Raw genomic sequence first — 16,240 nt, 5'->3', positions numbered from 1 at the left:
TTTATATTATACCTTATGTAATCATCCTCCAGATCAAGATACATAATACTTTTATCACCTGAGAAAATTCCCTCATGTCTCCTCTCATTTACTATACCCCTCCATCTCACTATTTTGGCTTTTACCATCCAAGATTAGGTTTTTTTCTGTTCTTGAACTTGAGAGAAATGGAACTAAGCTGTATGTGCTCTCCTGTTTTCAAGTAAGTCAAGCAGCTGGTTACTTTTAATTGCTGCATAATACTCCACTGTCTGGCCATACTACAACTTGCATATTCAGGCTTCCATTGGTGGACATTTGGGTTGTTTCCACTTTGTGGCTAATATACACAAAGTTCCCATGGGCAAGTCTTTCTGTGGACATTTCTCTTGGGTGTATACCCACATGGGGGCTTGCCAGCTCAGAGGATAAGGCGTATGTACAGCTCTGGCAGAAACGGCCAAATGGCAAAAAAAAGAAAAAGAAAAAAAGAAAAAAAAAGGTGGGGGGAGTGGGGCGCCTGGGTGGCTCAGTCAGTTAAGCATCCGACTTCAGCTCAGGTCGTGATCTTGCAGTCCATGAGTTTGAACCCCGTGTTGGGGTCTGTGCTGACAGCTCAAAGCTTGGAGCCTGCTTCCGATTCTGTGTCTCCCTCTCTCTCTGCCCCTCCCCTGCTCACATTCCGTCCCCCTCTCTGTCAAAAATAAATAAACATTAAAAAAAGAAAAACGAACAGAAGAAATGGCCACATGGCTTTCAGAGAGGCTGAACCATTGGCATCTCCACAGCAGCTGTCCTCAAGTGGCAAGGGTGCCATGCCCCGGGCTCTTTCTTCTAAAACAGTGTATGTTTAACATATCACATACATGTCACATATGATGTGCATAACATATCAGCAGGTGTAAAAAACAAAGCCCCCCCCCCCCCCCATCCTTTAGAGGAAATTCAGATTGCTCAAGGCCCGGAGTCCCTTTCCAGTTCTTCTTGAGGGGCAGAAACCTCAATCCTAGCAGGTGGAATATGGGAAAAAAAAAAAAAAACAGATGCAAACGTACCTGCTCCTACCATCACACGGAAACACTTGGCCAGGGAGTCACTTATATTTGCAAATTTCCTTTATCTCTCCCTTTCTGCCGAACGCCTGGGTGACTCCAGTGATTCGACATTGTCCATACATTCGGACAGCTGATGAACATTCCAGGGCAGGGGAGAAAATGGGTGTCAAACATTCCAGAAATGAACCCAGTAGAAAACTAGTCAATCGGGGAAGCTATTTTGCAAAGAAAGTTTTGATCTTGTCATAGCCCCAACTTCCATCACTGAAAAACTTGGAAGAGCCTTGTTTTTTTCCTTTAATTGAAGGGTGTTCTCAGGTGATCATTCATTTGTACTTTCACAGAGAGCTTTCTCGGAAGAGGCTGGCCAGAGAGGACAGGGGGAGGAGCCTTCTGGCTCTGCGTGGTGTCTGAGTCGATTTCTAACTGTCTTCCTCACAGTTCCTCTGAAGGGGAAAGATACCATCCTGCTCACTAAGGTAGTACATCCAACAGAAGATGGAAAGGACAGTGAGGAGGGTAACAGGAAAAGAGGGACAGAGAGTCAAAGCTCAACAACCAAGCAATCACTACGAGCACGTTTCCTTGCAAAAACAAAAAATTGGGGACAAGAGAGACAAGAGAGAGTGGGGAGTGTCGCGATGCCTTTTGACAGTATTCTAGAATATGTACATAAACAGGCTGCTGGATTTTGTGTGGATATTATAAAAAAGGAACAGAGGAGTAGGTAATCCAAAAAAATGAAAGAAAAAAAAACTTTTTAATTGACACAGGATATAATATACATTTCTGAGCACTGGTCAATTGGGTAAAACTAGTTGTAAGAGAAGGGTACATTTCTATACCTACTCACATACGAGTTTCTTTTTTTCTCTTTTTTCTTAAATGCGTTAAAAAAAAACAGAACTAGATTAAGTTTTTCAGAACCAATATTTCTATCAGGTGTGGCTACTATTGAGGGCTGGTTCCTGAATACAGAAAGCAGCGTACGTGACTGAGTCCATGCTGTGAACAGGATTCACAATATCTCCCGAAATCTTCCCCCCCCCCCCCCAGTGGATATTGGTGGTGGTGTGTGAATAAAACACCTGACTATAGATATGTTTTACTGCATCCATGTACTGCTCTTTGGATAGATGGGGCGAGAATCAATGGCGAATCACAGCTCTCTATTTCTATTTCTTTTTTTTTTTTTAAATGTTTATTTATTATTGAGAGACAGAGAGACACAGAGCATGAGCAGGGGAGGGGCAGAGACAGGGTGAGACACAGAATGTGAAACAGGCTCCAGGCTCTGAGCTGTCAGCACAGAGCCTGATGCAGGGCTCGAACCCACGAACTGTGAGATCATGACCTAAGCTGAAGTCGGTTGCCCAACCAACTGGGCCACCCAGGCGCCCCTCTATTTCTATTTCTGCATGGCTCTCAAGTTTATAAAAATCACAATTCACCTAAAAAATGAACACATAAGAAACAACACTTCATGTTGCCATTGGGTTTCTAGATCTCTCTCCCCATCAACGAAGAAGCAATGTTGCTGAGCTCAGAGCTCCGACATGCTACATGCACTCACCACTAGAGACCTTCGTCTACAGGGATGCTGCTTAAAACCCTGAAACATTCCCCTCTCCGCCTGGACAGTTTCTATGTACTCTTTAGGTCTGAGTGGTCATTCTGTCTGAGATGTCTCCTCTGTACCCCCAAATACGTTAAACCTGCTGCTCCCCACTTTCTAATGCAATGACAATGCTTAATCGTATGTTTCCCCCAAGACTTTATAAATGCAAGGAGGGCAGGTCTGTCTGCTGTGCTCTCTCTGCCTAGCTTAGTAGTATGCTTAGATTAGGCACTTAAGGGGTGGCTCAGTTGGTTAAGTGTCTGATGTGGGCTCAGGCCACAATCTCACGGTTTGTGAGTTCGAGCCCTGCATCAGGCTCTCTGTTGTCAGAACAGAGCCCGCTTTGGATTTTCCATCCCCTTCTCTCTCTGTCCCTCCCCAGTTTGTTCTCACTTTCTCTCTCTCTTTCTCTTTCTCTCAAAATAAACTAAAAAAAAAACAAAAACAAAAATATCAGGCACTTAATAACTAGGCACAAAAGGAATAAGCACTGCTTCTAAGAACCTCTGAGCATTTTAAAAGTGAGAGCACCAATAAAAAAAAATTCTTGGGAAATGGGACTAGGAGAACGTCTTTGGAAGGAAGACGAGAACCTCCGTGCCAGCCAAGGGAGGGCAGGCCTAAGGTCTTCCTTCCAGAGACAAACTGCCAGCAGGAGCCTTATTACCCGGCAGCCTCCAGCTGCTGCACCTTCAGGATTGACCATGGTGTGCTCACGGAGGCTGGCCTTGCTGGCACACTCTAGCCGGTGACTGCCCACGACAGGGGAACCCAGGCTGGGCCACTCCTGCCCAATGCAGGACGTCTCTCCCAGGCAGTCTTGGCTCTGAGGTGCTCCGATGGCCTGGCCAACACTTCTTCTTGTTTCTGTTCTTGTTCTTCTTCTTTTTAAGTTAATTAATTAATTAAATATAATTTATTGTCAAAGTGACTTCCATACAACACCCAGTGCTCATCCCAACAAGTGTCCTCCTCCATGCCCATCACCCATTTTCCCCTGTCCCCAACCTCCCATCAACCCTCAGTTTGTTCTCTGTATTTCAGAGTCTCTTCTGGTTTGCCTCCCTCCCTCTCTGTTTGTAACCTTTTTCCCCCTTCCCCTCCCCCATGGTCTTCTGTTGAGTGTCTCAGGAGCCACGTATGAGCGAAAACATATGGTATCTGTCTTAGAGGGGAAAGTGGGCGATGGGCATCGAGGAGGGCACTTGTTGAGATAAGCACTGGGTGTTGCACAGAAACCAATTTGACAATAAATTATATTAAAAAAATATGGTATCTGTCTTTCTCTGACTGACTTATTTCACTCAGCATAATACCCTCCAGTTTCATCCACGTTGCTACAAAAGGCCAGATTTCATTCTTTCTCATGGCCAAGCAGTATTCCATTGTATATATAAACCACATCTTCTTTATCCATTCATCAGTTGATGGACATTTAGGCTCTTTCCATAATGTGGCTATTGTTGAAAGTGCTGCTATAAACATTGTGGTAAATGTGCTCCTATGAATCAGCACTCCTGTATCCTTTGGATAAATTCCTAGTAGTGTTATTGCTGGGTCATAGGGTTATTGCTATAAGTTCCTGGTAGTGTTATTGCCGGGTCATAGTTCTAGTTTTAATTTTTTGAGGAAACTCCACACTGGCCAAGACTTCTTGAGAGCTGCCTTCATCCAGTCCTCCTAGATTCCCTCCTCATTCAGAGATGTCAGACCTGTACTGTCATCCCAACGCTCTCCCCATCCAGACCTGCCCCTCTTTATCCCTCTCCTGCCAAAAAATTCACCTGCACTTAAAACTCCACCTTGCTGTCTGCCTCACAGAGAACCCCGATGACCAAATGCCAAGTAGGAATGGCCAGTATGACCAGATTTCTCACTGGCATTTCAACTGGAAGAACATACAAGATTCTTCCTATTAAAAAAAAAAAAAACCTTTCATTTAATGAGGAATTAATATTCTAAGATATGACTCCCAGAGCTGAAGAAATAAAACCAATTCTGAACTGTAACAGAAATCCATATTGATCTTTTCCTTTTTACACATTTCTATTGTCATTTCCAAGCCAGAGATTCTGTGAAGGGCACAATTATTTATGTCCCATCAAATTAACAGATCATTCAAATCCCTCACAGGACCTTCAACTGAAAATGCTTCCAGTTCCACCAAAAGTTGTTCTAGCGATTGCAAATGTTCATTCTCTTCTGGAAGAATGACAAAAGAGATGTGTGTTTTCACAATCCCCTTGTCACAGGGAAAACCCGTGACAGCCTGAGAACGGAGGGTGCAGTCACATTTCCAAGATGTTCTCTGACTCCTTTCTCTTCCCAGTCAGAGCAAAACTCAAGGAGCCTTAGTTTCTTCTCCTCTTCTTCAGGTTTCATATTTTGATATTTTCACTTATTTGTATGTCTGCTTGATCCACTGAGTTGGCGGACATTTACTGAACGTCTATTACTCACCACACACGCAGGGGTTCTTGCCCTCATGACGCGGACACTTCAGTGGGTAATACACGAGTGAATAAAAGACAAGGTTATTTTTGATACCTTCAAACGGTTCCAAGAAAGGAGCCTAGGATGATGTGGTGGGGAGTGGGTGGGCCATGGGATAGGATAATTAAAAAAGAACTTTCATCGCACACAGTGGGCATGCCACACTTCTGCTGTACAAATAAGTAAACTTCCTCCTGCAGGGAATTATTCCTGGCAGATCTCCTCTGACTTCTCCATTAGAAAGTGTGTTGAAACCACAACTCAGGCATCTTTGTCTCCCGCCCAGTGCCAGGTAAACATATAAGAGCAAACACGTAATAGCCTCTTGGAGGGTAATTGTGGATAATGAGGAAGGATATAACACGATTATGGCAGCACAGAGCTCGTGAACCAAATGATGACTAGGCAGTGAGTTTACTGAGATTTGGGGATCTGAGAGCTAACAGAAGCCTCCGCTTATCTTTAACATATGGAATCTCCTTCAATTATCATTGTGGAAATAAGAACATGATCTGCCTTAGCTGGTGGAATGCTTCCTCTCTAACTGAAGAATAGGTACCTGTTTCGAAGATTCTAGAGCTCTTCATGGTGTTTTTGTTTTCAAACATGAATAAGTCAGAGGGAAGGAAGGAAACGATCTAGTCATCATTTACTACGTTTCAGGCCCCAAAACTCAATCTACACCACGAACTGGAATTTCTGGAAGGGTTTGGTCAACTGAATGTCCAAGGGGATCTTATGGGAAAGGAGCTCAGAATGCACAACATGTTGCCCAAATACCAGCTTTCTTTGCACTTTTGAGGTGTCCAGAGAACAATGCAAATATCCCTACTGTCCAAAACCACCACCGTTGTGACCAACATCAAAACACAAACAAATGCGCAGGCAGAAACAGTTGTGGCAAAGTTGCTCTGTTCTCTAGAGAAACTGTCACAAAGCCTACTTCCCAGCTCCATGTGAGGGGTTTGCTTTGGGGCAAACTGAAATTTTGAAGAAGCCGTGGAAATTTCTCACAATGAAAACCTCTACGGGGGTGTTTTCAGCCACCTTATTTTCCTACTTTTCATACGTTTATTATTGTTCACTGCTGCACGATTGAATGGTTGTAAGAGAAGGACAATTAATCCAGAATCCTGCTGGCTTCAACTGTACCCTGACAAGTGGTTTTAGTTTCCCTGAGAGAAATGGGGGAAGATGTCTGTTAAGGTCTGCAGAGTTGGCTAATGTTGAAAGACAATCCTCCCAGAAAGGTGTGACGATGTTTTATCACAGCTGTGGAGATGAAGGGTAGATTTATTATGGTTACTAATGCTATTTCTGTCAATGTCTTTGGAATTCTAATTAGATTATTAAAACTTTGCAAATCATGACACTACCTCTAGACTCCATACCTCCCTGTGACAAGGGTACTTTTGAAATTAGAGGATCCTGATGTCATAGCTAATGATGCATTGCCGATAATAAAGTTGCGGGGAAATTCTTCCAATAAAAACCAGTTGGGAAAGACAGAACCCATTTATCTTACTTTCTCTCCCAGTTTTATGCCTGAGGATAAGACGTCTGCTACATAGAACACGGCCTAGCTTTTTCCATGCTAGTGGCTCGTGATGCTTGCTCACATGCAGCAAAGTTTAATGACTTGTCACAGCTACTTAAATTTTTTCCCTAAATCTGAGCGGCAAATCAAGAAATTTATTAATGCAAATACACTTGAAAGAAGAGTATTTTTAAGAGAGACATGAGACAGTGGCAGGTTCAACGCATACAAACGGTACATCTTAGGGCATTTTGATTTATAACACATGCATTCAAAGTGGTACCTGAAGAGAAACAAATGGCTTACTGTTAACCCAGATCCATTTTCAGGTAATAAATGGGCATCCTCTTTACCCATCAAATAATGGCTCTAACGCCCTTCAACATCAGTGGATGAGGAATCGGTGTCACCCTGTGTCCTCTGCAAGATAACCCCATTCCTTTAGGTGGAGACCTTAGCTCTTCACATACCAGCAAAAATAAGTGTACATGGCTTACTTACCATGATGTACGACGCCCTTCAACCCATGGATAATAGGATCCAGTGCGGAATTGTCCCTTGGACTGACCTACATGTAAAGGAAACATGATTGGTTAAATCTATTCTGGCATCAGACACAACAGCCTCAGTTTAATCTTCTGAAGAGAAGGGGGTGGGGGAAATAGATGTTATCTAGCAAGCTGCTTAGGTCTTACATATACCATGGCTCTCACCAAACACAGAAGATTTATGACATAATAAAATCAAGTGAGGAAGTCTAAATCAAAAGAAAGAAACTTCTCAGAATACATTAGAACAGGAGAGAAATACCACAGTCCTACTAAAATCTTAAAAAGCAACGGTAAGACTTTCTTCTTGCTTTTGTTTTATTAAAAGTACACCCTGATCTGCTAAAAAGTCACTGAAAGTCATCAAAGAGTGATTCATCATTGACTGAATATTTCAGTACCTTCTAGTGATGTGTTTTTCCCCCCCGCTTCTTTTTGGAAAATGGATCTGTGCCCTGCCAGCCTGCTCTCCTTTCTGAGGATCCCAGTCTCCTGTGCTTTACCACCACCATACTATAAGAGGAATTTCTAAGACTACCTCGGAGTAGGAGAGGGGAGGACAGGGCAGGAGAGGAGCTTGAAGAGACAGTACCTCCCAACTTCACTTCCCTCTGGGGTTTTTAATTCCCCCCAAAGTCAAGCCTCTTTCCCATTCTTTCCCTTAAGTTTCTGATTATTACTCAGCATAAATTCTCATTCTTGCCCTTTCCAGAAGACTAAAATTCCACCAGCGTATTATAATTTTGGTTTTTAGGTACTTTCTTGTAGACACTAATTAAAATAGTTACAAATGAAATGCAACGACATCTAGATTTTACTTCAAAATAATCCAACAGTGGATAGCAGTTCGAAAAGATGCAACAAGACTGGCAATCAATCAATCATTGATGACCTTAGGTGATGAGTATCAAATGGGTCATGATACAATTTTCTCTATACTTTTTAGAGTGTGTGTTTAGAGTGTGTGTTTAACTTTTCCCAAATCCCTTATCTATGTGGTCAGCCTATCTCCTGAGTTTTTTTTTCAGAAATGGTATTTATATTTTTAGTTATTTTTAATGTTTATTTATTTTTGAGAGAGAGAGAGAGAGAGTGAGCAGGGGAGGAGCAGAGAGACAGGGAGACACAGAATCCGAAGCAGCTCCAGGCTCCAAGCATTAGCGCAGAGCCCGACGCGGGGCTCGAACCCACGAACCGTAAGATCACGACACGAGCTGAAGTTGGATGCTTAACCGAATGAGCCACCCAGGCGCCCCCAGGTGGGTATTTATATTTAACCCACTTCTAACATAATGAAGTTCAGATATTGGTGAATCTTTCAAGGTGTAGCAAGACCCAGCTGGATGTTTCCTAGTTAATTTAGGGTCATCGGAGGTCAAAATTTTAGGGTAACTGAAAATCTCCCACATTCCTTCTCCCTGTTAACAAATCATCCACTGGACTGCCACTCCTAGTGTACATTCGGACAATACCCATACTTCACACGTTTCCTTCTGTTTTCTGCTTCAGCATCTCCATGTTAGCACAGTGGTTCTCACCTGGAGGTGATTTTACCTATCTCCCACTGCCCACACCCATCCTGAGGTCACTGAGCCACGTCTGCAGACATTGTCGGTTGTCACAAGTAGGGACGAAGAAGAGGGGCTACCAGCATCACGTGGTTAGAAGCAAGGCTGCTGCCAAAAATTCCACAGAATTCCGAATAGCCCCCCCACAGCACAGAATTATCTGCCCCAAGATGTCAATGGGGCATAAGGTGAGGTTGAGAAATTCTAGTTGCAGGCACTGTGAGTTAACAGTGATTAATAATGTCATTACATATTGATGACAGGAGCCTGGAGTTACGGTGAAATTAAAACACAGGTGTCATTATGTATGGTGTCACATTTATAGACTAATAAAGTGAGGCGGAATTTGGTACTACACCATAAACACTACAGACACTTCAGAAAGGATCAGTGAATAGGAACCCAGTATACCAGGTCACAAAGGTGGAATTCTGGGAGTTACCATTAGCATACCTCTGAATTGCCTGACAGGAAGCTCTAGCCAAGGGTTTGACAGATTGGATGAGCACAAAGCATTCTTGAGAGGTAAACATCCACAAAAAAAGACACCAAAATGAAGACCTCATATTTACACCCTAGCAAATACTCACCAACATTTTACAAAGATGCTCAAAACTGGAATCACAACTCAAGAATGCAAGATAAGAGAGTCTACTGGTAAATGTGGCCAAATTTTAGAAGAGAAAGAATAAATATGAGTGGAGAGAACTATCTCATATCAAATTGAAGGTATAGACAAAAACATGGTCTTCCTTCTCCTTCTCCAGATTTAGGCTGGTAGAGAAGTTTATGCTACCTCAACCACCCGTAGTTACCCTAATATCTGTGGGAAATGGCAAAAGGGCCACAAACTTGTGTCATGCCTGTCACATGCACCTTTGCAATCTGACTTGGCCACCCCTCCCATCACAAGTGTATACCAACTTCTCCACTCTTTGAAACTGGGCTTGACCCCGTGACTTGCTTTGGCCAATGGGACATGAGCGAACCTGTATAGGGAGCAGCTTACACAGGGCTTGCATGTAGAGTTTTAACCTCTCCTGGGACTCTGAAATTTCGAGACCACCAGGTGAAGAATCCCAAGCTAGACTCTCGGAGGACAAGATGACATGGGGCAGATAGGCCGTCCCCACTGAGGTAGTTCTAGACTAGCCAGCTTGCCAACTATCAGATAGGACAGTGAGTCTCTCCCAGACTATCCAGCCTCACATGAACTACCTGAAGGCCCCAGAGACCACCCGAGCTGGTCCCAACCAGATAAACTGCCCAGCTAACCTACAGAACCATAAAGCAATAAAATAATTGTTCTTTTAATTAGTTGGGATCATTTGTTACAGCATAAAATAACTGTTAGGGTTTCAGAGTGTGTACAGAGGTGGAAGATTTGGGACAGACTAAGAAACCAAGAATTTTCTTATTTTTTTTTTTAATGTTCATTTATTTATTTTGAGAGGGTGGGGGGAGGGGCAAAGAGAGGGAGGGAGGGAGGGAGGGAGGGAGGGAGGGAGGGAGGGAGGGAGAGAATCCCAAGTAGGCTCCATGTTGTCAGCACAGAGTCAGACCCGGGCCTCGATCCCATGAACTGTGAGATCATGACCTGAGCCGAAATCAAGAGCTGGACACTCAACCGATTGAGCCATCCAGGCACCTGACCAATAATTTTCTTGACCAATATACTCTGCTTCTGGTTTGTCATAAAGGTTTCTCAATGAGACTCCACATACCAAGACACAGCATTGGCTGTTAACCCAATCAACTCATGTGCTTCTCCAAAACTGTGTTACCCCTCCTCTACCAGGGCAACATTTCAGATGCTTTTGATTTTCAATCCCAACTGTGGGGGGATGTTTTATTGTTGGGGGACCCTTTAATGCATTCAGTCTTATTTCATGAAAAGAAAGCTCAGAGAAAGCTCTAGTCCCCCATTTCTTCCACTCACCAATAACATTTGTAGCTCATGCAAGAGGAAAATAACCAGGCAACCTAATCCAGGTTGACTTTTTGACCACTTCTGACTACAATATCTCTACTCAAGTCAGATCCCATTCAAGTTCCAGGGCCTGACCCTATATTCTAAGTAACCCCATAAATGAGAAAACCTACAATGCCCATTTGCCTCCACAGCCCCCATTGCTAGTTTCCATGGCTGGGGTTAAGGAAAATAGATCAGGAGAAAGGGAGAGAAAATGGAGATCATTGGCTGGTCCAAATAACTTACTAGTAATACTGAGCTCACTCTCCAGTCTATGTGTTGGTTCTAAAGCTCAGGGTGGGAATCCAAATAGCATGCTAATAAGTGGGTTTGTTCCAGTAAAGGCACAACCCTGTCTGAAATAATCCCTTCCATTTACTGTTTCAATCAATTTGCCACTTAAAAAAAAAATCATGAACACAAGCTAAGCAATTTGGATAGCTCTGAAATATGCCTACGGTGAAGAAGGCTGTTTGAGCAACCCATATTTACATCCTGGACTCATCCAGAGTAGAGGAGGCCAGAGGGTGGGGGAAAACAATGAAATTTTGAGTCAGGGATGAATGCTTAGAGCGTCAGTGTCCTCACCTAAAAATGGGGTTACAATTTCCTAATGCTGTCCTAAGGATTAAATGTGTAAAGCTTGGAGTATAATGCTGAGTACAAACGCAACATTCAAGAAGGATGGATGTGACTGGGCAACAACTTGACCCAAACACTCAAATTTAAATGAATGTCAAACGACAGCAGTTTCATCCCTGAACTTGTCAGTGTGCTTGGCTCTAAAAGTAATACCTACTTGAGCTCAAATTTCAAAAGATCCAAATTTATGTTTTATTTGACATCCACTCAGTTTCGTAATACGCTGCTCCTTTGAAAGCCACACGAGTTTTCCTGGATCTTGAAATTCGCCACCTTCTCCTCTGAGATCAAAGGAGTTATGCAGTAATACTGAGAAGGTGGCAATTACACAAATGAGCTTAAAATGGCCTCGGAGAAACGGACATCCCCTTGCCCTGCAGTTGGCGCTCTTGTTGCAAAGCTCAGCTCCTGGCCCTTCTAACTCGGAGCAGCTTTTGTGGCATGAGTCATCGTCAAAAGGATGGCATGCCAACGCGACAGAGGGCCCTGAGCGAAAGCCTTTAAGTTGTCTTTAGATATAACAAGCGACACAGAGACTTTAGCCACGTAGGAAACCATGACACGTAGGTTTGGGCAAAAGGCCAAATTCATATAAATGCTGATGAAATCTAATCTTCATAAAATTATCTTTCCGAATAATAGACCATGATAAGGATTGAGCCAACTATCAGATTCATAACCACGGTGTCAATAATCGCTAGAGATGCGTCTGCAAGCCAGGGCCTTACGAGGACCTGAGGTCTTTCCTGCTTGAAGCAAAATGAAATGCAAGTAGAGAGGCCCCAGCAGACTGCATGTGCCTCTGTTCAGATATCAGCTGCCATTTTCCAGTCCCTCGTGCCATTTGGCCCTTGACTTCGATCCTAATAATCTTCAATCTATCAAGTCCTGGCCATCTGCTAACTAGGATGGCCAAGACAACCTACTTGCCTTGAATCCGACATCACCAGCTGCTCCTTTCGTCCTATAAACGTCACATCCAGCCAATATCCTCTTGTGGGAAAAAGGATTTATGCCCACTGAGAGTGAATGGCTACATGATTAAACCACGCCTGTGAAGGAAAGTGTCAAACAGCAGGACCAGAGACTCCACATGGCCTTCCTGAACTGCAGAGGTGATGAGCCATCCACTCCAAAGGTTAGTGGGCCACTGTGTACTCAGAAGCTGAAGTGTCCGATCAGGACAAGGGCAAGCACTTCTCATGAGATCTGATCTCAGATCTGATTCTCCTCTTCCTCCCACGGCTCTTACCTCAAGAGCCATGTGGCAAGGACGCTGCAGCTCCTTTCATTCTGACTCCAACACCCTGGTCATCACTCACCACATTCAGAGTCAAGTTACTGTCAAGAACTTCCTGGCTCAAACCATTCACAACTTGGTTACCTTTGTACCACTGCATTTCAGTTAGGCCTGACCCAGAGACAGGATACCAACCAGCTTCCTTTATTAATAAATGAAATACTGGTCAATAATTTAGGAAACGTGTCTATGTGCAAGGACACAAGCATAGCATCAAGCCACTAACCACACAGATCCACATTGAAAACACCGTTCTTCTCTTGACTGTCTTTGTAAATACTCACAAATATGGCTTTTCTTCTTGGACAGCCCACAGCCTCTCCCTGTTCTGTTGGGAGAAATTTCTTTTTTCCCTTTGGACATCCCAACGATGCTTTCTATTCTCTCCTGACTGTCACTGCTGCCACGGGATTACGACAGGCAGAATCAGAGGTCGTGGTGCATTGAGCATCCCAAACTGCCATGGAATAAAGTCCGAGAGAAAACAAGGGACACAATCCAGAATGAGGCATGACAGAGGAAAAAGGAGTTCTGTGAAGGTGTACTGCTTTTCACGAAAGGAGGGATTTTAGCCTCCCCGTCAGCTAAAGGCAACTCACCAAGTGTGGATTCCTGGCCAGGAGGCTTGGCTTCACTTTGAGTAATAAATTTCCAGAATCATACCGTAAGCCCGATCTCATAGATATGCAGAACATCACAGGCGCATCTCACAAAAGAGGCAAGAGCTCCTGTTGGGGGGAAGGGTATGGCCCCGTATCATCATCTATTTTCTGGCACTTGACAGGACACCCTCCTGGGACTGGTTTCCGTCCACAGATGAGAAAACGCCTAATTCCTCAGCCATGGGAAGGGATTAATATGAAAAGGCAACACAATTATAAATGCTAATAGGATTCACCCTCCCCGCTTCAACAGGAGTTTGAGCATTGACACAGCTTACTTACTGTTAATTCATAATGTTAGTGGAAACCAGTCAATTCACAAGTTATTCATCTCCAGAGAATTGAGATTCGTGGCCAGAGAAGGCCGCAGAGGAAATGAATTTAATGCTCTTGGTCTATTTCGACTGACCTTCTCTATCCCTTTGCTCCCACTACTCCCGCTCACCAGAGTATTTACCACTTAATTGTCAGACTTGGCTTGGAGGAGTCTATTACTGGAAAAACCAACCCAGCAGGGTGACAGTGAGGCCCAGTAGCAAATCCGCACAACTGCGGACCTTGCCAGCAGCAGCCTCGCCTATTGTCAATACAGGCGATTTCTCCTTTTCACGAGGATCAAACTGTCCCGGACTGAGTACACAATGCCATTTCCTCTGGCTTTGGACTCTCTCAAAAACTCAATTTCAAAGCCAAGGCAGGAGCGAGAGAGAAAGAGAGAAAATGGGCAGGCTGGGGCACCTGACAAATGGAACTTCCACATGGTGATTTCTGTCCTTCTTTGTCTTTTTAATGCATTGTGTTTCAGAGCCAAGAAGGGAGTGGGAAAGCCTTTCCAGCAGTTCCAGACAGAGACCCAGAACCTGCCTGTCCCACCCCGGCCAGACTTCTCAAAGTAAAGGCTGCTCTTGAACTGGAAAGAGGCAAAAAAGAAATTCCAACCTAGCAAAGTATGACTGAGAGTCTTAGGCTATAGTGCCAACCATTTCACACAGATACTGTTATGATTTTTTGAATTAAAAGAAAAAAAAAAAAAAAAGGCATGCAATCTGGGGAAGCCTGGGGCAAGAAAAGCTTATTTCAGGTTCAGTGACTTGGCTGCAAGTTTCTCTCGATTCAGTGTGGCAGTGCTGGACAACTTTGCCTTTCTTTTGTTAATAATCCTGCCATGCACTGAAAAGCCCCAACAATATCAAAGTCTTGGGGGAGAAAGGAGAGCTGACTGCTTCCACAGGGAGCAAGTGGCTTCAACCAAAACACATTAGATGTGAACCTTCACCCTTGCTTTCTCTTTCCCTCGAAGCAAAACGCTGCTCAGGGCTCTCCATTTACAAAAGACTCGGAATCCAGAAAGCACTGTGTGGGGACTGCTTTAAATCCCCGCCATGTGTGCAGCAAGAAAAATATAAAAGATGAGGCATATCAGGCCAAAGGGGTCACCAGATTGATCCTTCCCTTGAAAACATTCCTCCATGGGTAAGGTCATCACCTTGGATAAAACTGAAGCATCCAGATGGCATTATGAGGGATGGGGAATCCTCTCTAAATACCATGTAGCTATCATATATCAAATATTAAAATGACCTTGCTCATCTTACGGTTGTATAAAGAGGTGATGGCGGAAAAAAAAAAATGGTGCCTTTGGCCTACATGGCAAAACCCCAGGTCTTCTGCTCATTTATTCAACAGATATGCCCTGAGTGCCAAGGGCATGCTGTGGTGGGCTGACACTAAGAGGGCCCTCAGTGATTCCCAATCCCAGGTCTTCAGGCCCTTGTGGAATTAACTCCTTCTGGGGATGGGCTGGATCTAGCGGCTTGCTTTTAACAAGTAGAAGGGAGCAAAGTCAGAGACACCCCTTTGATGATCAGGTTACAAGAGACTCTAACGCCCATCTTGCTAGCGGATTCGCACGTTGTGTACTTTGCTTGCACACTTTGGTAAAGTAAATGGCCATGCTAGAGAAGCCCATACAGTGAGACCCTGAAGGTGGTCTCTGGCCAACAGCCAGAGGGAAACTGAGGCCCTCAGTCAAACAGCCCTTGAGGAACTGAATTCTGTCAACAATCTGAGTGAATGTGGAAATGGATCCTTCCCCAGCTGAACTTTCAGATACGACCTCAACTCTGGCTGACACTTTGATTGCAGCCAAGTGAGAAACCATGAAGGAGGGGACCCAGAGAAACTGGGAGATGGTAAATGTGTGTGGTTTTAGCTGTTAAGCTTGTGGTAATGTTATAGGTCAATAGATAACCACATGGCAAGAACTGGGTGCTGGGATATGGAACTGAATGAATCACAGACCTGACAGTCTACTGCTTGTTCCCACAGGGAGACGAGGGCCCTGGCCTCCTTAAAGAATCCACATACCACCATTTTCTTGATACTGGTGCTTCAGCTATTCAAGGTAGTTCCCATCACTCTAAATAGGCTCTTGCCTCTCACAGACCTAAATTGCTATGTTACATCATAACTTCTAGAGTTTGAGGGGAAGCAATACGTTTAAAATCCAAGTTCCAATGGGTGACCTGGGTGGCTCAGTTGACTGAGTGTCTGACTCTTGATTTCAACTCAGGTCATGATCCCAGGGTCATGGGATCGAGTCCCACATCAGGCTCCACACTCAGTGTGAAGCTTGGGTGAGACTCTCTCTCATCCTTGCCCCTCTCCTCAGCTCACACTCACTCTCTCTTTCTAAAATTATAATAAAATTGGGGCACTGGGGTGGCTCACATGGTTAAGCATCTGACTTTGGCTCAGGTCATAATCTCAATGTCTGTGGGTTCAAGCCCCACATCAGGCTCTGTACTGATAGCTCAGAGCCTGAAGCCTGCTTCACATTCTGTGTCTCCCTCTCTCTCTGCCCCTC

The 16,240-nt window shown here is 44.1% G+C and overlaps 1 protein-coding gene across 4 annotated transcripts in view; it reads right to left on the bottom strand.

Annotated features, from left to right (window-relative positions):
- The window catches only part of PTPRG (protein tyrosine phosphatase receptor type G), a 713,505-nt gene that overhangs the window by 159,423 nt on the left and 537,842 nt on the right, over positions 1–16,240 (bottom strand). For all 4 annotated transcript variants that reach the window (XR_007150245.1, XM_047849347.1, XM_047849350.1 and 1 more), the window contains exon 6: positions 7,184–7,250. Coding sequence is in view for 3 of the 4 variants with exons in the window: in XM_047849347.1 (XP_047705303.1) it covers positions 7,184–7,250 (67 nt within the window). In the remaining variant the exon portion in view is untranslated. The remainder of the gene's footprint in view (positions 1–7,183; positions 7,251–16,240) is intronic.

Source organism: Prionailurus viverrinus, chromosome A2, assembly GCF_022837055.1.
Source record: "Prionailurus viverrinus isolate Anna chromosome A2, UM_Priviv_1.0, whole genome shotgun sequence".
Lineage (NCBI taxonomy): Eukaryota > Metazoa > Chordata > Mammalia > Carnivora > Felidae > Prionailurus > Prionailurus viverrinus.
The sequence above is the reverse complement of the archived record's forward strand: the minus strand, read 5'-3'. Positions and strand labels throughout refer to the sequence as shown.